We start from the raw sequence: 24,481 nt of genomic DNA, 5'->3' as shown, positions 1-24,481 counted from the left end.
TCTTGCGGATGCGCTGCCAGGTCCTGTCCTTTTTCTGCTTTCTCTGGGAGCTTTATACCCAGACCTGTTACTGTGCTTTCATACTTTGGTCTTTACCTGTGTTTCTTGCTTAGGCCGCCACCCTGGGGGTAGAATACCCAGGCCTTCGCCCTTAGTTCTTGTGCCTGTTCCTGTACCTGACCTTGTCTGTACTCTGTCCTATTTCTGTGTCCGTTGTATCCTTGTCTGTAGCCTTTCCCTGCTGTGTCTATCCTTGTGTCCTCTGTCTGCCCTGCTCTTGTTCCTGCGGTTCTGCCTTTGCTCCGCACGCCTGTGGTTCTGCCTTTGCTTCGCTCTCCTGCGGTTCAGCACGCTGCACTACACCCAGCGACTCTGTTCCGCTGTCCGCTCCGCAACTTTGCAGTTCTGCTCCGCTCTCGTTCCGCTTTCTGCGGTTCTTTATCTGTCCCTGCTCCTCCAGTCTGAACAGGTCCCTACCTGTTCCCACACACTACTCTTACCTGTTCCCATATATCTCTTTACAGTTTGTGTCTCTGTCCTTCCTGAACCAGCCCCAGCTTCTCCAGTCTGAATAGGCCCCTACCTGTTCCCTTGTTCTATTCATACCTGCCCATGTTCCTGTGTCTTCCAAGTCAGTTCGTGTCTCTTCTGTTTCAGCCGTGTCCGGTCTGCCAGTGTCTCAGTTGTGCCCGCCTGTCTGCCAAGAGTACCTGCCGTGCCCGTCGACTCTTGCCCACACCTGTCATAGTCTTCTGTCTCCAGTGTTATCAGCAGCCACAGCAAGATACCACTCTGGAGTGGCACCTGGCAGCTACCTGCCACACAAGCCTGACCTCACCATCAGAGGCTCCAGTGAACACCAAGGTAGCTGCTTATTCACGCCCCTTCCAGGGTAGTCTGGTTTGTGGCACAGTGGGGCCACAACTCCCATGCTCGTGCCAACCAGTCATGGCGTGAGCTTAACACGGGGCAGGCGTCAGTTCAGTCACCGCTCTGAGAATACAGAACTGCAGCTGTAACAGTGCCCCCGGCACTGACTGACACTCGCTCTACATTGGGTCCGACTGTCAGTCAGGGCAGGGGGTGCTGTTACAGCGGCCGCTCTATTTACTCAGCAGGCAGTGGATGGACGGCAGGTGAAAGTAGGATGCGGTCTGTGGGCCATTGTTTCGGCTGTCTCGAACTGCGAGCTACACTTTGCCCAGCTCTGTCATAGACTAATCTGTATACTGGATGTGGTATATTATGTATACAGATACACAATGCGCTTCACTGATGACAATTGGACCTGCCTACAGGAACCCACAATATAGTATAATATAATGTCCTGTAGGCTCAGGTGTGATCTGTCAGTCCAGGATCTTGTATGCTGATGTCTGTGACCTATGCTAGGGCTCAGCATGATTTATTGCACCAGACTGAACTTTCGTGCAAATTGGGTGAAGCTGGAGCCAATGACCTGGCATTGAGAGCACAACCTGATCTGCATCGAAGCTCAGACTCCTGCAATAACTCGCGGCACCCATGCTGCAAGACTGAGTTCCCATGATTCCAGACTGCACCGCCCCACAAGCACAAAATAACAGCCACAATGGCCGCCACACAGCACCAACACCAAGTGAAAGGAGCCATGAAACTCTCCTTCTACAAGCTCTTGGATTGTGAACTGAGAGCAAAAATAGGCAGAACCCCCTATTGCAGTCTCCTGCTAATTAAAACAGCCTGTGCCCAATGGGAGGAGTGTTGGTCCAAGTGAAGAGGGTAGATCATATAATATGCTTAAAAAAGATCATGGACCACACATCCATAAAATTTTCCGTTCAGGGGAAAGACCCCCTTGACTGTGGATCATATCGCCCCACATCACTGGTAAATGTGGACTATAAGATCTTCATTAAGATCCTGGCCACTAGACTGAATTCTGTGAAACTTGATATAATACATCCAGACCAGACCGGTTTTATGCCCGGGAAGAATAATTTTAGGAAGGTTCAGTTGGTGGTTCAGTACGGCTCCCTGGTGCCAGATAATGTGGGCCTTGGCCTTGGTTTTGGTTCTAAATTTTGGAAGTGGATTGTCACAATGTATATGAAACTAAAAGCCCAAATAATAAATAACTATATCCGAATCATCCTCTTTGGAAAGGGGAGCACGTCAGGGGTGCCCCCTCTCCCCAGCCCTCTTTGCTCTGGCGATCAAAGCACTGGCAATCCGTATAAGATCCACTCCGGTCATTAAGGGTATAGATACAGTACCTTGCAAAAGTATTCAGCCCTCTGGAACTTTTCAGCCGTTTCCCACATATCATGCTTCAAACATAAAGATACCAAATGCAAATTTTTGGTGAAGAATCAACAACAAGTGGGACACAATTGTGAAGTTGAACGAAATTTATTGGTTATTTTAAATTTTTGTGGAAATTTAAAAACTGAAAAGTGGGGCGTGCAGTATTATTCGGCCCCTTTACTTTCAGTGCAGCAAACTCACTCCAGAAGTTCATTGTTGATCTCTGAATGATCCAATGTTGTCCTAAATGACTAATGATGATAAATATAATCCACCTGTGTGTAATCAAGTCTCGGTATAAATGCACCTGCTCTGTGATAGTCTCAGGGTTCTGTTTGAAGCACAGAGAGCACCATGAAGACCAAGGAACACAACAGGCAGGTCCGTGATACTGTTGTGGAGAAGTTTAATGCCAGGATTTGGATACAAAATGATTTCCAAAACTTTAAACATCCCAAGGAGCATTGTGCAAGCGTTCATTGTTGTGAGTTCATTTTCCCCTCCGTCACTGAGGCCTGGTGAACTCTCTATTCTAGTGAAGGAAGGTAGTGAGCCTGATTATCAGGCACCTGGGACTAATGAAGACGATTGGCTGAGTGGAGTCACTGACTGGATTTAAGGCAGCCTACGCCCTTTCTGCCCTGCGGGTTACTTCTCTGTGGACTCTTGGACACCAGTCTGATTCCTGCTCTCCTAAAGCTAAGTTTTCTGTTTTGCCTTTTTGCATTTAAGATTTGTTTTTTTTTGTTTTTCTTGCTTTTTGGATTCTGCCACTCCCTGCTGGAGTGTGCAGTGTTCCGTTAGCTCTGTCTTCAGAAAGTACCTGAGTGCTGATTTAGTTTTTGAAGCTTAGTTGCTTCAGGGCCATTTTTATATCAGCTTGTTGGCTTTTGTCTCTGATAGGGTTTTGGCAGATTGTAGACAGCAGCCTTCCTATCCGTTCCTCTCTAGGTAGTTTTTGGGCCCCATCTTTGCTCAGCCTGTCTTTCTGTCTGTGTAAGTGTTTTCATCTTGCTTCACCGTCATTATATGTGGGGGGCTGCCTATTGCTTTGGGGTCTGCTCTGGGGCAGTTAGATTTCCCCTTTCCTTCTTTAGGCCTATGTATCTCTCCGGCTGTGATCGAGGGGTCTAGGTCATCGTAGGAACCCCCCACGGCTACTGCTAGTTGTGTTGATAGGTTCAGGGGTCTGCAATCTGATAGTTGCCAACTTCTCTGGTTTTCTGGACTTAGCTAGCATTTCTGTTTTTTGCCTCCTACGGTGACTCAATCATAACAGTTCATATTGAAATGAAAGGCGTATCATACCACTGCAAATCTACCAAGACCCGGCCGTCCCTCTAAACTTTCATCTCAAACAAGAAGACTGATAAGAGATGCAGCCAAGAGGCCCATGATCACTCTGGATGAACTGCAGAGATCTACAGCTGAGGTGGGACAGTCTGTCCATAGGACAACAATCAGTCGTACACTGCACAAATCTGGCCTTTATGGAAGAGTGGCAAGAAGAGAGCCATTTCTCAAAGATATCCATAAAAAGTGTTGTTTAAAGTTTGCGACAAGCCACTTAGGAGACACACCAAACGTGGAAGAAAGTGCTCTGGTCAGATGAGACCAAAATCGAAATTTTTGGCAACAATGCCAAGCGATATGTTTGGCGTAAAGGCAACAAAGCTCATCACCCTGAACACACCATCCCCACTGTCAAACATGGTGGTGGCAGCATCATGGTTTGGGGCTGCTTTTCTTCAGCAGGGACAGGGAAGATGGTTAAAATTGATGGGAAGATGGATGGAGCCAAATACAGAACCATTCTTGAAGAAAACCTGTTGGAGTCTGCAAAAGACCTGAGACTGGGATGGAGATTGGTCTTTCAACAAAACAATGATCCCAAATAGAGTTGAGCGAAACGGGTCTGCCAGATTCATAAGTCGCCGACTTATGGCAAAGTCGGGTTTCGCTGACTGAAACTCGACCACAGTGTGAAGTCGGCCATGCGGTTGGCAAAACGAGCACCAGAGTCGGATTTCCCAGAATGCTTGCACGTGACTTTTTTCAGCCACTGAGCAACGACATACACTGTGGGCAACGAGATGACATGTGCAGCGTAGAGAGAGAGTGTTTTCGCGCACTTTAAAAAACACGGCCCGGCATGTAGGTGTGTTTACTGTCCTCCACTCCCTGCCGACTTTGCTTCCCCATTGACTTGCATTGGGTTTCGTGTTTCAGTCGGACCTTCGACTTTTCCCAATAGTCGGCCGATTTCGTTCAACTCGACTTTTTGAGAAAGTCGGGTTTAATGAAACCTGACTCGACCCTAAAAAAGGCAAAGTCGCTCATCTGTAATCCCAAACATAAAGCAAAATCTTCAATGGAATGGTTCACAAATAAACGTATCCAGGTGTTAGAATGGCCAAGTCAAAGTCCAGACCTAAATCCGATCGAGAATCTGTGGAAAGAGCTGAAAACTGCTGTTCACAAACGTTCTCCATCAAACCTCACTGAGCTCGAGCTGTTTGCCAAGGAAGAATGGGCAAGAATTTCAGTCTCTCGATGTACAAAACTGATAGACATACCCCAAGCGACTTGCAGCAAAAGGTGGTGTAACAAAGTATTAAGTTAAAGGGGCCGAATAATATTGCACGCCCCACTTTCAGTTTTTGAATTTCCACAAAAATTTAAAATAACCAATAAATTTCATTCAACGTCACAATTGTGTTCCACTTGTTGTTGAGTCTTCACCAAAAATTTACATTTGGTATCTTTATGTTTGAAGCAAGATATGTGGGAATAAGTTGAAAAGTTCCAGGGGGCCGAATACTTTCACAATGCACTGTATAGCGGGCCGTTTGGACACCATTGGCTTATATGCTGACAACATGGTGATATTCATGGATAACACAGAAGAAACGTTAACACATGTCATTGCCACAATGGACAAATTTAGTAATTATTCGGGATTATATATAAACTGGGATAAATCTGCTTTAATGCCTCTCTTCCACGGTCCTATAGATCACCTTGAAACGTTATCTCCACTGCCTGTTATAACTAATTATAAATACCTGGGAATAAATATCCCAAAAAACAGTAAACTTGATTTACAACTCAATATTCTCCCACTGTTGGAACTTGTCATGCTCAAATTCGCTATTTGAAGCAAATTACCATTATCTGTCTCTGGATGTATTAACTTAATTAGCATGATCCTTTTCCCAAAGCTTAATTATTCCCTCCAACATAGTGCAGTATTGATCCCTAAATCCTTTTTCTCAGGTCTAAATTCATTGACCTCATCCTTTATATGGGGAAAGACCAGACCCAAACTCAAACTGTCCGCCTTACATAGGTCTAGACAGAGGGGGGGAAGCGGCGCTGCCGGACTTCTTTTTATATTATTTGGCTGGACAGATCAGAGCCTTGAGTAAATGGATGCCCAATAATTTTCTACCTAACACGGAGAGCCATTTGGCCCATGCTGCAGGGACCAACTACTTGTTTGGCTTTTTAGAAATAGATAAACCTAATGTCTCTGGATTATTACCCCTGCTTCGTTTGGCTAGGTCGGTCTGGAAACCATTTAAACAAGTGGTTAGTTTTGATGACATCATAGCTGAAATGCCGTTATAGAATACTTATTTTCCAATGTTATTAAATCACCCATCTACTCAATCCTGGGTCTCACATAATGTCTCCTCGATCAATGATCTATACGAATACAATGTCCTAATGTCCTTTCAACAAATACAAACCAAATATAGTATCCTGAGATCCCAATTTTTTCGCTATCTACAGCTTAGATCAGCAATTCAATCACACTCATGCAATATAAATTCGACCCAAGTACTATCGTCCTTCCCTTTAATAGGGATTCTTACGTCACAGGGCCCCAGGTCTTATTTCTGCTTTATATACACATGTTGTCCGTGGGTACCGATTCAGTTTCACTGACAATAAGAGGGAAAAGTTGAGGAATGGGAAGAGATTCTTGAATCTCCAACCAAGGTGTCTCCGTCAGCTAATAACAGGATGACTCAACTATATATAGTACACCAGTCTTTTCTGACTCCGTTGCGATTATTTAGAATGGGGTGGTCTCAATCTTCAGAATGTCATACAATTGATGCAGATTTTATACATATGGTGTTAGGGTGCCCAATTATCCTATCCTTCTGGAAAGAGGTAACTTTGTTGTTGACCTCCCTTATATGCACTCCCTGTTCCTCTTAACCCGTTGGTGTGTCTGTTTGGTGTGCGAGAGGAAGAGATTTGGGGGCACATCCATCTCTTAGAGCTTGGATTGAGTTGGTGAATTCAGTTATACCTTATGAGCAGACAATGTATCAAAATAAGGGTTGTCTGAGGAAGTTTAATAAGATTTGGGACATGTGGAATACATCTCACCTTACTATAACATGTAGACAATAGTTTGATACCATCATAATAGCTGTAGCATTCACACTTTATAGTTTCATAAAGTCATTAGCATTGTGGAGGTTGTTTATGGCGGCAGGATAGTAGTAGTTTTAGTTTTGATCGATATGTTGATTGTAATGTATCACTTTGAGCTATGCATAGCCAAACATATAGAATAACGAACAATGAACCATTTTTTTTTCTTTTTAATTACCCCTTAATTGTCCATAGGCCTCACAAGGGAGTGAGGATCTGTGAGATTAATGTCTGTACAAATAGCTCATTATGCAAGCTTGTTGTTTTTTCATAATGAACCTTTATGCATTACATTGGTTATGTACCAAATATGTTTGCCGTTTAATACATTAATTTAAAAAAATAAAAAAAGTTCCGTTATATATATTTTTGCCTAGTGGCATAAGTCCAATGTATGATTTTTGGAGGTGCGGTCCATGCGCATTTTTCAGCGTATTACATGATCTGTTCCATTTCTTGGACCAGCACACCTCCCATTTGGCAAAGGTGATCTTAAATTAATAGTAGGCTGGACATCCATTTTTGCAATCTATCTTTGCTCTCATTTGAGAGCTTGTGGAAGGTGAGTTTCTGCTCCTTTCATTTGGTGTTGGTACTGTGTGGCAGCCGTTGTTGCTGTGCTTGTGGGCGGTGTGGCCTGGAGTCATGGTGATTCAGTCTTGCAGTCTGGGCGCTGGGAGGCATCGGGCCACCCACCCTGCTGGTGCATTGTCGCTGCGACTGTGGTTTGTGCACGACTCCGCTCCTTTAAGGCATCAAAAGTTAGGGACCCACTGAGAGGTTCGCCGTCAGGTAGCAATGGGCTTCATACAGTCTGATCAAAATGTTAAACTAAGAACTTCATGCTCAGTTACATATATTTTTGCCTGGCGGTATTAGATCGATGTAAGATTTATTTGGAAGTGCGGTCCATGCTCCTTTTTCCAGCTTCAAAATAATTAACCCAATCAGTAAACATCGTAACATCCCAAAAAATAAGCCATCACACAGCTCCCATCACATGAAAAATGAAACCGCTATGGATCTCTGAAAATGACAATGCAACACACAATGCAACTGTTTCTTTTAAATTTGATTACCGTATATAGTTAGGTCCATATATATTTGGACTGAGACAACATTTTTCTAATTTTGGTTCTAGACATTACCACAATGAATTTTAAACAAAACAATTCAGATGCAGTTGAAGTTCAGCTTTCATTTGAGGGTATCCACATTAAAATTGGATGAAGGGTTTAGGAGTTTCAGCTCCTTAACATGTGCCACCCTGTTTTTAAAGGGACCAAAATTAATTGGACAATTGACTCCAAGGCTATTTCATGGACAGGTGTGGGCAATCCCTTCGTTATGTCAATCTCAGTTAAGCAGAAAAAAAAGCCTGGAGTTGATTTGAGGTGTGTTGCTTGCATTTGGAAGGTTTTGCTGTGAAGGAAACATTCGGTCAAAGGAGCTCTCCATGCAGGTGAAACAAGCCATTCTTAAACTGCAAAAACAGAAAAAACCCATCCGAGAAATTGCTACAACATTAGGAGTAGCAAAATCTACAGTTTGGTACATCCTGAGAAAGAAAGAAAGCACTGGTGAACTCATCAATGCAAAAAGACCTGGGCGCCCACGGAAGACAACAGTGGTGGATGATCGCAGAATAGTCTCCATGGTGAAGAGAAACCCCTTCACAACAGCCAACCAAGTGAACAACACTCTCCAGGAGGTAGGCGTATCAATATCCAAATCTACCATAAAGAGAAGACTGCATGAAAGTAAATACAGAGGGTTCACTGCACGGTGCAAGCCACTCATAGGCATCAAGAATCAAAAGGCTAGACTGAACTTTGCTAAAAAACATCTAAAAAAGCCAGCACAGTTCTGGAAGAACATTCTTTGGACAGATGAAACCAAGATCACCCTCTACCAGAATGATGGAAAGAGAAAAGTATGGCGAAGGCGTGGTACAGCTCATGATCCAAAGCATACCACATCATCTGTAAAACACGGCGGAGGCAGTGTGATGACTTGGGCATGCATGGCTGCCAGTAGCACTGGGTCACTAGTGTTTATTGATGATGTGACACAGGACAGAAGCAGCCGAATAAATTCTGAGGTATTCAGAGCCATACTGTGTGCTCAGATCCAGCCAAATGCAGCCAAACTGATTGGCTTTATGTTTTGGGTCATTGTCCATCTGTAGTATGAAACGACGACCAAAGTAACCCAGGAGTTTATTAAAGCAAAGAAGTGGAATATTCTTGAATGGCCAAGTCAGTCACCTGATTTCAACCCAATTGAGCATGCATTTCACTTGTTAAAGACTAAACATCAGACAGAAAGGCCCACAAACAAACAGCAACTGAAAACCACCACAGTGAAGGCCTGGCAGAGCATCAAAAAGGAGGAAACACAGCGTCTGGTGATGTCCATGAGTTCAAGACTTCAGGTAGTAATTGCCAACAAAGGGTTTTCAACCAAGTACTAGAAATGAACATTTTATTTACAATTATTTAATCTGTCCAATTACTTTTGGTCCCTTTAAAAACAGGGTGGCACATGTTAAGGAGCTAAAACTCCTAAACCCTTCATCCAATTTTAATGTGGATACCCTCAAATGAAAGCTGAAAGTCTGAACTTCAACTGCATCTGAATTGTTTTGTTTAAAATTCATTGTGGTAATGCCTAGAACCAAAATTAGAAAATGTCTCTGTTCAAATATATATGGACCTAACTGTACTCGTGTATAAGCCAAGATTTTCAGCCCATTTTGGGGGGCTTATACGCGAGTCATATACCGGGGGGGCAGGGGGGGTCAGAGACCATACTCGCAACTCCTTGCAGATCTCTCCAGCCCCTGCTTCTCCCTCTGCCGTCTGCTTCCTGCGTTAAACGGTCACGTGGTACCGCTCATTAAACTCATGAATATGCGCATATTTATGAGTTTAATGAGCGGTACCACGTGACCAGCTGAATGCAGGAAGCAGACGACAGAGGGAGAAGCAGGGGCTGCAGAGAAGACCTTGCACCAGGAGGGGTGAGTATGACGGGGGCAGAGTAATATTCACCTGTCCCCGTTCCAAGCCGTGCACTGCTGTGTCTCCGGGTCCTCCTGCTGTGACGGCAGAGGGCACGATGATGTAGTCAGTGTGCGCCCTCTGCTGTCACTGACTGCAGAGATCCGGGAGACACAGCGGTGGATGGTGATGGAACAGGGACCGGTAAATATCGCCGGTGTCGGGGGCTCAGAACATCGGCACCTGGCCCCCAGCGTTGTGGTGAGTATGTCATTTTTTTTTTTCTTATTGCAGCGGCAGCAGCATATTATGGCGGGTATTTATGGAACATCTTATGGGGCAGCATTAACCCTTGTGCAGCAGCATATGGGGGGTATTTATGAAGCATCTTATGGGGCAGCATTAACCCTTGTGCAGCAGCATATGAGGGGTATTTATGAAGCATCTTCTTGGGCCAGCATTAACCTTTGTGCAGCAGCACATGGGGGGTTTTATCTATGGAGCATCTTCTTGGACCACCATTAACCCTAGGCTTATACGCGAGTCAATAAGTTTTCCCAGTTTTTTGTGGCAAAATTAGTGGGGTCGGCTTATACACGAGTATATACGGTATTTTTATTTATTTTTTTCCACTGTTAAAACCATAAACGAAACGTGATTTGGTATCACTGTAATTGTACTGATCAGCACAATTATAGTGCAAAGTCGATTTTACCATACAATGTACGTCATAAAAAACAATGTCAGAATTGTGTTGTTTTTTTTTCAACGTTTAACCACACTTGGAATTGTTTTCTGGTACGCTAGGTGGTAGAGTGAATGGTGTCATTCAAAAGTACAACTCGTCCCGCAAAAAAATACAAAGCTGACATATGGCTAGGAGGACAGAAGAAATTTAAAAAAAAAACTGACTCTGGGAAGAGCGGGAGGAAGAAATAAAAAAGCAAAAATGGAAGGGGTTACTTACTACAGTACCTAATGGGCTTTCATGTACCACCAGGTGTACAGAAAATACTGAATACGGCAGGGGTCTGGTTATTAATCAGTCTTCTAAATCCCTTTCATTAGCAATGGTACACATAGTAAGAGAAGCCAGGACCAGCCATGGTCCATGCTTGTTCCTAGGTGTCCATCTTTTGCACTGCACGCTTTCATTACACTCTAGCCGAAAACCCTTCATATTATGGCTGGTCCCTGCTGCTACTGAGAATGGCAGTCTTGTAATGAGAATGATTCGCTGTTTGCAGGCTACTGATAGGTGTCAGTGACTGCCAGGCTTTCCATGAAGACACAAGTGGTATCTTGCTGCTCCTGTCTGCTCACTTGCTGTATTCTCTGCTCAGGGAGCACTATGTTGCCTACAGCAATAATGGCAGCGAACCTTCACTTACTATACAAGAAAATAAATGTCAGATCATGGGAAAGCAATGTCAGGACTCGAGTTTAGAGACATTCCTTGCTTTATGTTTCTAGGGGTGCAGATTTAAGTACAATAAAAAAATCTTATGTAGTAAATAAAAAGAAAATCTGAAAAAAAGGTTATGTCACTAAAGTGTCAAATTTCTCAGTTGTTTTAAATACTTTTTTAACCAGTGTATGAAGTATGTCTTTGTCACTAAAAGGTAATATGTCAGCAGGTTCTTGCTATCTAATCTGAGAACAGCATAATGTAGAGATGGAGACCTTGATTTCAATGATGCATCACTTACTGGTTGCTTCATATATGATAAAATCTATCCGTTCTTTATGACCCCCGTTCACACTTCTGATTGGCAGCTTCCTGTGTACACTGTGCATAGGCAGAAACCTGCTAATCAGTGGTGGGGGCACGATCACACAAAGCAGGGGAGGACTAGTCCTGTAGTGATAAGTTCCCCCTGATAAAACACTGATTTTATTAACGCTACATCAAGCAGCCCAGTAGGTGACACATCACTGGAATCAGAGTCTCTGCCTCGGCATCATCCTCCTCTCAGATTAAAACGCAATAACCAGATTCCCTTTAGTAGTTTGGGTATTCATTTAGTTAGGCCAGGAGCACATGTAATATATAATGTCCGCTATGTTATTAGGCTGGTTTCACATTAGCGCTTTTTAAGCGCACGCACGGCCGGGGGTAGCTCCGCCCCCGAGCCGGCTCTCTGCCCGGCGTGCCCGCCCCTTGCTTGTAGCGCCGCCTCCTAGCGCACAGCGGCGCCTGCGATCGGCGCACCCTATCTTTAGCATAGGGTGCGCAGATCGTGCGCAGGCCGTGCGCTAGTTGCGCTTTGACCTGCGCTGCGCACTTTTGACGGTGCGCCGTGCGCGCCAAAATCAAACTTTTCGGATTTTGGAGCGCACGGCGCACCGTCAAAAGTGCGCAGCGCAGGTCAAAGCGCAACTAGCGCACGGCCTGCGCACGATCTGCGCACCCTATGGTAAAGATAGGGTGCGCCGATCGCAGGCGCCGCTGTGCGCTAGGAGGCGGCGCTACAAGCAAGGGGCGGGCACGCCGGGCAGAGAGCCGGCTCGGGGGCGGAGCTACCCCCGGCCGTGCGTGCGCTTAAAAAGCGCTAATGTGAAACCAGCCTTAGAAATAACAATCATGGGTAACTTTTTTTTTTTCTTTTCCCAGTTTGACGTTGGCATTCCCTCAATGACTAGGTGTTGCAACCAGCATGACCGCTGCTACGACACATGTGGCAATCTGAAGAATGACTGTGATGAGCAGTTCCAGAGCTGCCTCTCTAAAATCTGCAGAGATGTCCAGAAAACTCTGGGCATTTCTGAAAGTGTTCAAGGTAGGGCAATTGTACAAGGAGCATTCAATCTTCTGTCATCTTGTCTTTGTGTCAGTCTCATATGTATGGGGGCATTTCATATAGCCTAATTGTTTCCTGTGGTGAAATCATTACAGATTATGTAAACGCTGTGAGGGGTTCGACAGTAGAGATGAACGAATATTTAACTGTTCGGATTATGATCGCCAAATTTGCAATATTCGCCAATTAATTCGCCGATCATAACCGAACGCCATTCAGGTCAATGGGAGGCAAAAACAATTGCATGCACAACACCTTAAAACGGCCCCAAATGCTGCCAAAACACATCAAATGAGGGAAAGACACCAGGAAAGTGACCTCAATTCACCCACAGTACAAATTTTAGCATGGCACTGCAGCAATCAGCCAGGCATGAGGTATCGAGGTCTGGGACAGCATTTACAGCTTTCAATTGAACGTCACAGTAAGGGTATGTGCACACGTTGCAGATTTGCCTGCAGAATTTGCTGCACAGAATCCGCAGGTCAAAATCTGTGCCTTATTTTTTTTTCTTTTGCTCTTTTTGTGCGGATTCTTTGCAGAATGGCATTCATTTTTACCCCTGTGGATTTCTATAATGGAATGGGTGTAAGAACGCTTGCTGATCAGCAAAAAGAATTGGCATGCTGCATAAAATAAACCGCTGCGGATTCCATGCGGAATTATCCGCAGCATGTGCACAGCAACATTTTTTCACCATTGATTTACATTGCACTGTAAATCAATTGAGGATCTGCAGCGATTCCGCTCGGAAAATCCGCTGCGGATCCACAGCAAATCTGCAACGTGTACACATTCCCTAAGGCTATGTGCACACGGTGCAGATTCTGCTGCGGATTCGCAGCGTTTCTGCAGCTGCGGGTCCGCCGCAGACTTAGCTGCGTTGTACAGTACTATTGTTTTCTATGGTAAACTGGAAAACGCTGTGCACATGCTGCGGATTTTTCCGCGCGGTTTTGCTGCGGTTTACAATCCGCAGCATGTCAATTGTTTGGTGCAGAAACGCTGCAGTTTCACACCTCATCCATAATGAGGTTTAAAACCGCAGGGCAAAACCGTAGATAAACCGCAGGACTTTAGTCCTGCAGATTTATCTGTGGTTTTTACTACAAAATCCGCAGAGCCAAAAAACTCCCGTGTGCACATAGCATAAGACGAGGTGGGTGAGGGATCGGTGTAGGCGCACTTTGCTGGGAGTCCCGATACCACATGCAACACCTCTACCTGCTTTCATGCTGAGCCACAATCGGGAGGCACAAATATCAGTTTTGTAGACTACCATTGTCAGAAAAATTTAAGGGTAGTAACAAGGGTAGTTGAGTCCAAGGACGTGGAGTCCTGATTGTGTCGGAGACCTACTGCTACAGGCAACATGCATTAAGGAGACCCAACCAGGAGTGTGTTCACATTTCCAAAAATTATTGGCAGACACCTCCAAAGAGGCATCAATTTCACCACATATAAAACCTACAAGAGAAAAAGTGAGCAAATACCCTGCTGTAACTAAGTAAATAAAAAAAAAATAAAGTGCGTTGAAATAAGAGTTTTTAGTAATACTTTTTTTTTTTTTTTTTAATCAAAAAATAGCATAAAAGCCATCCAACCACGACAAGGTAACTCTGATCGGGACAGTCCTACACTGTCTAATTTTAAAACCTTACCGTGTGTCAATGTTGACGTGAGTGTGTGACTAAGGACAGATAAAAGGACTGGGCCCCACCAGTGAAACATAGGATAAAAGCCATCCCACCATGACAGGATAACAGTAGAAGTAGTATAATAGGCACCAACAGGTCTTCCTCTACACCCAATCCAGCACATGGACACCCAACCAGGAGTGTTCACATTTAAACAATTAAGGACCTTACACCACAGAAGTGGCATCAATTTCACGAGAGTAGAAACAGTATAATAGAGACCAATAGGTCTTCCACTAAACCCAATTCAGCAGATAGAAACCAACCAGGAGTGTTCACATTTCCAAAAATTACTGGCAGACACCACAAAAGGGGCATCAATTTCACCACAGTATAGATAGTATACTAGGCACCGACAGAGCTTACACTAAACCCAATTCAGCAGATTGACACCCAATCAGGAGTGTTCACATTTAAACAAATGAGGGCCTTATACCACAGAACTGGCTTCAATTTCACTCCAGTAGAAATAGTATAATAGAGAGCAATAGGTTTTCCACTACACCCAATACAGCAGATGGGACACCCAACCAGGAGTGTTCACATTTAAAAAAATGAGGGCCTGACACTACCGAAGTGGAATAACTGTCACGAGAATAGAAATAGTATATTTAGGACCGAGACGTCTTCCAGTACAGCTAACCAAGGAGATGTAGACCTACCATGACTGTTCACCTTTCCACAAATTTGTGTTATCAGCAGCAGGCACAGAAGCCACACTAAAGATATCACAGACTGCAGTTACGTGACATTAATGCATCACAGTAAAAAATGCGATATCACCTAGTCTGTACAGTCTGCGATTGTGGTGCAAAAGTTCATTGAGATCCATGACTTGTTCATCTTGATGAAAGTTAGGCAGTCTACACTTTCAGGGGACAGCCGGCTGCGCTTATCCGTCAGGACACCACCAGCATTGCTGAAGACACGTTCTGAGAGAATGCTGGCTGCCGGATACGATAAAACCTCCAAGGCATGTGAGGCAAGCTCAGGCCACTCACCCATTTTGGAATACCAAAATATGAAAGGGTCCAAACCCTCCCTGATGGTATTTATATTCACCATCCTCTCCTTCGTTCACCACGTGTAAGGCTGGTTTCACACTTGCATTTTTTTGCGCTGTGTTTTAACGCAAAACATGCGTTTTTTTCCCCGTACTTTAACATGGGTGCGCATACACATGCGTTTGTACGCGTTTGTATGCGCATGCGTTTCTTGTAGTGTGCGCTCGGGCGCACAAAATGCATCCTGTTGCATTTTTTGTGCGCCCAACTTGCCCCAAAAAAAGCATGCGCACGCAATGCGTTTTTTTACAGCAAAACACCCATTATAGTCTATGGGTGCCCATACGTGCGCATTGTAATGCGCACGTATGCGCAAAAAAAGCATGCTTTTTTTAAAAAAAAAACACCAAAACCCGCAAAAACGCACACAAACGCATGAGGCGTTTTTTTCATGCGTTTGTGTGCACAAAAAAACACACAGCAAAAAAATCAAGTGTGAAAATAGCCTAAGACTTGGACTCTGTTGTGCTGGTGCACGAGTTGATCTACAAAAAGTGTCAAAGAACTCACAGAAGTTGCTTCTTCCATCACTTCTGCTGCTAATGTTTTGGCGTTGACGAATTGACATGCTGGAGGTTGGAAGTGTAGAGCTGTGATGCAAACTGTGTGTTTATTCGGTCGTCCATGACAGCACCACCTGAGAGGGGATCCGCCCTTCAGGAACAGGAAACCTACAGATACAAAAGGGCGGCACCTCTCCCACGCATCAGTTGGTTTCCTGTTCCTATAGGACGGGACTTCGTACAGATGGTCCATCATGGAGTCGTCGAGGGATTCCCAGGCCGGCTGACCGACCCAGGTAGCGGGGGGGTCTCCTACCTCGGTCAAGCTCGGGTCCCTGGATGCGCCACGGTGGGGCCGGGTAGGTCACCACGACAGTGGTTGGAGCAGGCGGAGCAGAGGGTCCGGTGGACAGCCGTCTCCATAGGGCCGGCACAAGGTACGTATGACCCCTGGAACCCCTCCTGTTGCATCCCCCCGGTCTCCGCTTGCTCCTCTCTCTCTCTCTCCGGGGGCTGGCGGTCGCGCCTGTGCGGCGGGCGCAGGTCGGCGCATGTGGGGGCGGCAGGCATTCCGGAGCCGGGGGCGCCGTGCCGGCTCCTTTCCGCGCGCTCCCGCGGTCTTGATCGCGCGGCGGAAGTGACGCAGCGGAAGGGGCGGGGCCGGGAACGCCGAAACCGGAAGTCGGGTGCCGGCCGGCTTTCCGGGATGCGCCGCCGGTGCTCGGCGGTCTGGGGCGGCGCGCGGTACCCGGGGAGGGGGGGGGGGTGGACGGGGCATGCGGGGGGGGAGGACCCGGGGGAGGAGGTGCCGCGCCAGAGCCCTGCTGACCCGGACACTGTGGGAGGCATTAAAAGCAGGAGGTGACGCTGCTGGGGTGCTTCTGAAGGCCCAGCAATGGATTCGACAGAAGCCCCCACAGAGCAGCAGGACGAGGCGCAGGAGCGCCCAGAGAAACAGGCCACAGTGAATTCACAGGCGAGTGGCCAGCAGAAGAGGAAACGGACGGGCGAACAAAGCCACAGAAGTTCCTCCAGGCTAAAGGACCCTCCTGCCTCCCTCCGTGACCCGGTACCTGCCTCATCTGCATGGGTAAGAGATCTCCGTGAATGTACCCTGATGCAGTGTTTTATTTTTGTTCTTTCGCAGGCAAGGAAAGCTACGGGGAAGCAGAAGCACAGGGAATGTGCCCTCTGTAATTGCCCTTTGCCAGACGGCCACCCTAAAAAGTTGTCAGCCATGCGTGCGACAAACGGTAGGGGTTGGATAGGGGTACCCTAGGGGTAGATTGACAGGCCCTTACACTCTTCCCCGTCCATACAGGTGGCGGAAGAAACACCGGACTTCACCACAAGCCTGAGGGAGATAATCAGGACAGAAATGAAGGCCCTATCTAGAAAAGACTCCTCTAAGGGAAGAGATGTTAACCTCTCTGGTTCAGAGTCCTCGGCCGCACCTGGAATCGATATCTCCTCACATTCCCCGGCCTCCACTTCATCATCTTCAGAGGAAGACTCGAGCCGTTTCTGCTTTCCCTTAGACCAGATGGATAAGTTAGTTAAAGCAGTAAGGTCCACTATGGGGGTAGCAGACACAAAACCGGAGCTTTCAGCACAGGACGTGATGTTCGGAGGCCTAGATCCCAGAAAGCGCAGATCCTTCCCGTTGAATGATAAAGTCCAGAACCTAATAAATAGAGAATGGAAAAAGCCTGAAAAAAGAGGTTCTTTGCCACCTGCCTTCAAACGAAGGTACCCGTTTGATGACCCAGTGGTAACCAAATGGGACAAGGCCCCTAAGCTGGACGCGGCAGTGGCCAAAGCCTCCAAAAAGTCCTCCATACCTTTCGATGACATGGCCTCCTTAAAAGACCCGCTAGATAAAAAAACGGATTCCTTTCTGAAAGGAACATGGGAGATGTCAGCGGGTGCATTGAGACCAGCGGTAGCGGCCACATGTACGGCCAGATCCTTGATGGTCTGGCTGGATCAGCTGGATTCCCAATTGAAGGATGGAACCTCGAGAGCATACATTCGAAAAGCCTTACCAGTTATCCAAAGTGCTGCTGCTTTTCTGGCTGATGCGTCAGCAGATTCTGCGAGGATGGCGGCCAGGACCGCAGGTTTATCCAACGCAGCTCGAAGGGCTCTCTGGTTAAAATGCTGGCCAGGAGACATCCAGGCCAGATCTCGACTCTGTTCCATTCCTTGTGAGGGCGAATACCTGTTTGGGCCCGTCCTGGATGAACTTTTAGAAAAGGCCGGGGACGATAAAAAGAAGTTCCCCAGCCTGCCGAACCCCTCTTTTAGACGCCCCTTTACCAGGAAAGGATATTTCCGTAGGAGGCCGTCCAGGGATCAGGGCAGATGGGACGACAAAAGAAGGAGAGGTACTGGATTCATGTTCGGAGGAAGGGGGCGCCAGGAAGGTCCAGCACGGGACACTAAAAAGCCGCCCCAATGACTAGTTGCTCCGGTAGGGGGGAGACTAGCTGCCTTCTACCCGGCCTGGGCATTAATCTCTAATAGCAACTGGATACTGGGGGTGGTAACTGCGGGCCTACGACTAGAATTCTCCCGGGTTCCCCAAGATCGTTTTAAGGTCACTCCTCTTAGGTCATCCTCATCAGAACAGTCTGCCCTGGAAGCTGAAGTTCGGGATCTTTGCCATAAAAAGGTCCTAACTAAAGTTCCAGAGGAAGAAAGGGGGAAAGGTTTCTACTCCCCTTTATTCCTGGTCCGCAAGCCAGACAGTTCCTTTAGGACCATAATAAATCTTAAATCCCTCAATGAATTCCTGGTCACGCGTCCATTTAAGATGGAAACAATTAATTCAACAATAAAATTACTGTTTCAAAACTGCTTCATGGTGGTGTTAGATTTGAAAGATGCCTACTACCATATACCCATTCATGCAGATCATCAGAGTTTTCTCAGAGTGGCAGTGCAATTCTAAAGACATACTGATAGGGAATTTAGATTGTGAGCCCCATCGGGGACAGTGATGATAATATGTGCAAATTGTAAAGCGCTGCGGAATATGTTAGCGCTATATAAAAATAAAGATTATTATTATTATTATTATGGGTCAGTTCAACATTTCCAGTATGCGGCCCTCCCCTTTGGGGTAGCAGTCGCTCCCCGTGTGTTTACTAAAGTAGTAGCGGAAGTTATGGCCCATCTACGTGAATCAGACATTTTAGTAGTTCCCTACTTAGATGACTTCTTGATTGTAGGGAAAACGGCTAACCATTGTTTGCAACAGCTACAAAGGGCAAGGTCTGCCCTACAACGGTTAGGATGGCTGCTTAACATTAAAAAATCTCGGTTACAGCCGATGAGAATCCAACAATTCTTGGGCCTCATCCTAGATTCCGTAAAACAGGAATGCCGTCTGCCCCCAGAGAAGCTGGTTCGCCTACACTATCAGGTCCTGAGCGCTTCCAATAACCCGACCATGTCCCTCAGGAAAGCCATGTCCCTTCTAGGTTCACTTTCCTCCTGTATCCCGGCGGTCCAGTGGGCCCAGTTTCATTCAAGAACTCTACAGGGCGAGGTCTTAAGGCATCAAAAAATGCTTGGGGGTTACTTAGAGGGCCAGCTAACCTTGTCCCGAAACACAAGGGAGTCCCTAGAATGGTGGCTAGATGAGAATAATTTATCCAGAGGGGTTCCCTGGGAATATGACATATCCCGCATAATCACCACGGATGCTAGCCCTTCCGGTTGGGGGGCTCATATGGGGGAAATTCTGGTCCAGGGCCTATGGGAACATCATCAGATAGAGATGTCATCCAACTTGAAAGAATTGACAGCAGTAGAGCTGGCGGCTAAAGAACTGCTTGTGTATCTACAGGGCCATCATGTGCGAGTGTTCTCCGACAATCTGGTCACCGTAGCGTATATCAACCACCAAGGCGGGACCCGTTCCAAATCCCTGATGAATGTAGCAGAACGGCTGTTCCAGCTAGCAGAGCAGCATTTCCTATCATTAACAGCTCTACATATAAAGGGGAAAGAAAACACCACGGCAGATTTCCTGAGCCGCAATCTCTTAAGGCAAGGAGAATGGTCCCTAAAAAACTCTATCTTCGACCTGATTGTACAGAAGTGGGGACTGCCAGAGATAGATCTCTTCGCCACCAAAGAAAACAGGAAAGTAAGACAGTTTTGCTCACTAAATCCCAGAGAAGACCCCCTGGCGGTAGACTCCTTGCTGATAAAGTGGGATTTCGGGCTATCCTATGCCTTCCCTCCCCTATCGCTATTACCTCTAGTGGTGAGGAAAATCAGGAGAGACAGAGCGAAAGTTATAGTGATCGCTCCGTTTTGGCCCAGGAGGGCTTGGTTCTCATGCCTCAGGACCATGTCAGTGTCCGATCCTTGGGTCCTGCCGGAGATCCCGGATCTCCTATCCCAGGGCCCAGTCTTTCATCCTCAGGTGGCTGGCCTACATCTGACGGCGTGGAGTTTGAACGGACACTGCTGAAAGATAAAGGCTTCTCCCCAGACCTGGTTGACACTCTACTTAAAAGTAGAAAGATCACTACTACCAAGATCTATGTCAGAATTTGGAAGAGATTCCTAAAGAACTCTAGAGTAGTCGCTGGGGGTTCGGCTCCTATAAATCAAATCTTAGAATTTCTTCAGAAAGGTCTAGAAATGGGGCTCTCCACTAGTACCCTCAAAGTACAAGTTTCAGCCTTGGGGGCCCTCTTTAGCTGCAACATCGCGGGTAATTACTGGATCAGTAGATTCATCAAGGCAGCAGGTAGATCCAGGCCAGTGGTGAAGGATAGATTCATGCCATGGGACCTGAACCTAGTCCTCACAGCCATGACAGAAGCTCCATTCGAACCCATCTCATCAGCCTCTATAAAAAACCTGTCCCTCAAGGTAGCCTTCCTGGTAGCTCTAACCTCAGCTCGTAGAGTAAGCGACATCCAGGCATTATCTAGGCGTCCTCCTTATTTACAGTTTAAGGACGATAGGGTAATACTCAGACCTGACCCGGCGTACTTACCGAAGGTAGTTTCTAGCTTTCATAGAACACAGGAAATAGTCCTTCCATCCTTCCTCCCTAATCCAGCCAATGAGAAGGAACAGAAATTACACACCTTAGACGTTAGAGAATGCCTTAAAGAATATCTAGCGGTTACTGACCCCTGGAAAAAGGAGAATGCCCTATTTATCTCCCATCAAGGTCCCAGGAAAGGCTGTAGAGTGTCAAAAAATACACTAGCTAGGTGGATTAGAGAGGCTATTTCAATTGCATACACCTCAAAGGGCAGACCGGCACCTGCAAAAGTGAGGGCGCATTCCACCAGAGCCATGGCGTCCTCGTGGGCCGAGAGATCAGAAGTCTCCATTGACCAGATATGTAAGGTGGCTACTTGGTCCTCTCCGAGCACCTTTTATAATCATTATAGGCTAGACTTGGGTGCTTCCACAGACCTCTCTTTTGGTATAAGGGTACTGCAGGCTGTAGTCCCTCCCTAAAATAGTTATTACTCTCTGTAAATCTCTCAGGTGGTGCTGTCATGGACGACCGAATAAAGTCTTAGTTACTCACCGGTTAACGGTATTTTTCGGAGTCCATGACAGCACCCGTATATTCCCTCCCTTTAGTTTAAATTTGGGTGTTCACTTCTTCCTCTTGTATGTACACCGGTAAAGAATAGTTGTGTAAAGTACTGTATATAAATTATGCTATTAATAGTGTTGAGCATTCCGATACCGCAAGTATCGGGTATCGGCCGATACTTGCTGTATCGGAATTCCGATACCGACTTCCGATATTTTTTCAATATCTGAATTCGGCATCGGAATCGGAAGTTCAAAGTTGATTGACAGCCTGACGTCATCATGATGCGCGGTGTGTGCGCATCATGATGCGCCGTCATTTCGGGCCTTCCGGGGGTCTCTGCCGGGGGGCTGTGTGGACTGCCCGGGGTCTGTACCGGCCTGCCGGGGGGCTGTGCCGGCCTGCCGGGGGGCTGTGCTGATGTCCGGGGGTCTGTGCAAGCATCGTCCGATGGGACTACAAGTCCCATCTGGCGATGCCTGCTACCATGACAGTGATTGACACATTAGCCAATGATGGGACAGTAGTAAAAAAAAAAAAAAAAAAATACTACATACATACTACATGCATGCTACATGCATGCTACATACATACTACATGCTACATACATACTACATATATACTACATACATACTACATACATACTACATGCTACATACATACTACATACATACTACATGCATGCTACATACATACTACATGCTACATACATACTACATGCTACATACATACTACATATATACTACATACATACTACATACATGCTACATACATACTACATATATACTACATGCATGCTACATACATACTACATGCTACATACATACTACATATATACTACATGCATGCTACATGCTACATACATACTACATATATACTACATGCATACTACATATATACTACATGCATGCTACATACATACTACATGCTACATACATACTACATATATACTACATGCATGCTACATACTACATGCTACATACATACTACATATATACTACATGCATGCTACATACATACTACATACATACTACATGCAATTCCCACACAGCAATGGCATAAAGTGAGACTAGGGACTTTTTTTTTTTTTAAGTGGCGGAGGAATACAGTGCGGAAGGATACCTACCTTCCGTCATTGGATTCCTGCAGCCCGTAGAGAACGGCAGCATCAGCTGATGCTGCAGTTCTCTACCCAAGATCGTCGTGGGACACTCTCGTGGACTGCTTCGGATCGTGGGTGAGTATTTTTGTGGTTTGTTATGTTAATATTTATTCCGGAAAAGACAATGGCTTCGGGGAACAATGTGACAAGTATTGGTAAGTATGTTACTCTATGTTATATGTACTGTATGTCTATGTATGTATTGTATGAATGTATTGTATGTATGTAGTATATATGTGGTATGTATGTAGTATATATGTGGTATGTATGTAGCATGTAGTATGTATGTAGTATGTATGTAGCATGCATGTAGCATGCAGTATGTAGTATATATGTAGTATGTATGTGGTATGTATGTAGCATGTAGTATGTATGTAGTATGTATGTAGCATGCATGTAGTATATATGTAGTATGTATGTAGCATGTAGTATGTAGCATGCATGTAGTATATATGTAGTATGTATGTAGCATGTAGTATGTATGTAGCATGCATGTAGTATATATGTAGTATGTATGTAGTATATATGTAGTATGTATGTAGTATATATGTAGTATGCATGTAGCATATATGTAGTATGTATGTAGCATGTAGTATGTATGTAGCATGCATGTAGTATATATGTAGTATGTATGTAGCATGTAGTATGCATGTAGTATGCATGTAGTATATATGTAGTATGTATGATGCATGTAGTATGTATGTAGCATGTAGCATGCATGTAGTATATATGTAGTATGTATGTAGCATGTAGTATGTATGTAGCATGCATGTAGTATGTATGTAGCATGCATGTAGTATATATGTAGCATGTAGCATGCATGTAGTATGTATGTGGTATGTATGTAGCATGTAGTATGTATGTAGCATGCATGTAGTATATATGTGTTATGTATGTAGCATGTAGCATGCATGTAGCATGCATGTAGTATGTATGTAGCATGTAGCATGCATGTAGCATGCATGTAGTATGTATGTAGTATGTATGTGGTATGTATGTAGCATGCATGTAGTATGTATGTAGTATATATGTGGTATGTATGTAGCATGTAGTATGTATGTAGCATGCAGTATGTATGTAGTATGTATGTTGCATGTAGTATTTATGTAGTATGAATGTAGCATGTATGTAGTATGCATGTTGTATGTATGTAGCATGTAATTTTTTTTTTTTTATTATTTATTTTTTTTACATTCAACACATTAGCCGGATGATGGGACTACTACTGTCCCATCATTGGCTAATGTGTCAATCACTGTCATGGTAGCAGGCATCGCCCGATGGAACTTGTAGTCCCATCGGACGATGCCTGCACAGACCCCCGAAGCCTGCACAGACCACCGGCAGGCCGGCACAGCCCCCCGGCAGGCCGGTACAGCCCCCCGGAGCCTGCACAGACCACCGGCAGGCCGGCACAGCAGGCCGGCACAGCCCCCCGGCAGGCCGGCACAGCCCCCCGGCAGGCCGGCACAGCCCCCCAGCAGGCCGGCACAGCCCACCGGAGCCTGCACAGACCACCGGCAGGCCGGCACAGCCCCCCGGCAGGCCGGCACAGACCACCGGAGCCTGCACAGACCCCCTGGCAGGCCGGCACAGCCCCCCGAAAGGCCCGTACAGACCCCAGAGAGGCTGTACAAGGCAAAAACAGGGTTTTTCTTATTCCGATACCGGAAGTCCCATAGACTTGAATGGGACTTCCGGTATCGGAATCGGCGATACCGATACTTTTTTTAAAGATCGGCCGATCCATTCCGATCCGATACTTTGAAGTATCGGACGGTATCGCTCAACTCTAGCTATTAACCATTGTGGTCCTCTTGTGCTCTGTAATCCAACTGATGCGTGGGAGAGGTGCCGCCCTTTTGTATCTGTAGGTTTCCTGTTCCTGAAGGGCGGATCCCCTCTCAGGTGGTGCTGTCATGGACTCCGAAAA

The 24,481-nt window shown here is 45.9% G+C and overlaps 1 protein-coding gene across 2 annotated transcripts in view; it reads left to right on the top strand.

Annotated features, from left to right (window-relative positions):
* PLA2G12A (phospholipase A2 group XIIA) overlaps window positions 1-24,481 on the top strand; it is a 55,228-nt gene that overhangs the window by 19,850 nt on the left and 10,897 nt on the right. The window contains exon 3 of one of the 2 annotated variants that reach the window (XM_073571958.1): window positions 12,355-12,520. In XM_073571958.1, coding sequence (XP_073428059.1) covers window positions 12,355-12,520 — 166 coding nt within the window. Of the gene's footprint in view, window positions 1-657; window positions 973-12,354; window positions 12,521-24,481 lie in introns of those variants that run through there. The other variant, XM_073571957.1, reaches the window with a different exon arrangement.

The sequence above is a fragment of the Dendrobates tinctorius genome, unplaced genomic scaffold (assembly GCF_039654945.1).
Source record: "Dendrobates tinctorius isolate UK_male_01 unplaced genomic scaffold, ASM3965494v1 ptg000030l, whole genome shotgun sequence".
NCBI classification, from domain to species: domain Eukaryota; kingdom Metazoa; phylum Chordata; class Amphibia; order Anura; family Dendrobatidae; genus Dendrobates; species Dendrobates tinctorius.
The sequence above is the reverse complement of the archived record's forward strand: the minus strand, read 5'-3'. Positions and strand labels throughout refer to the sequence as shown.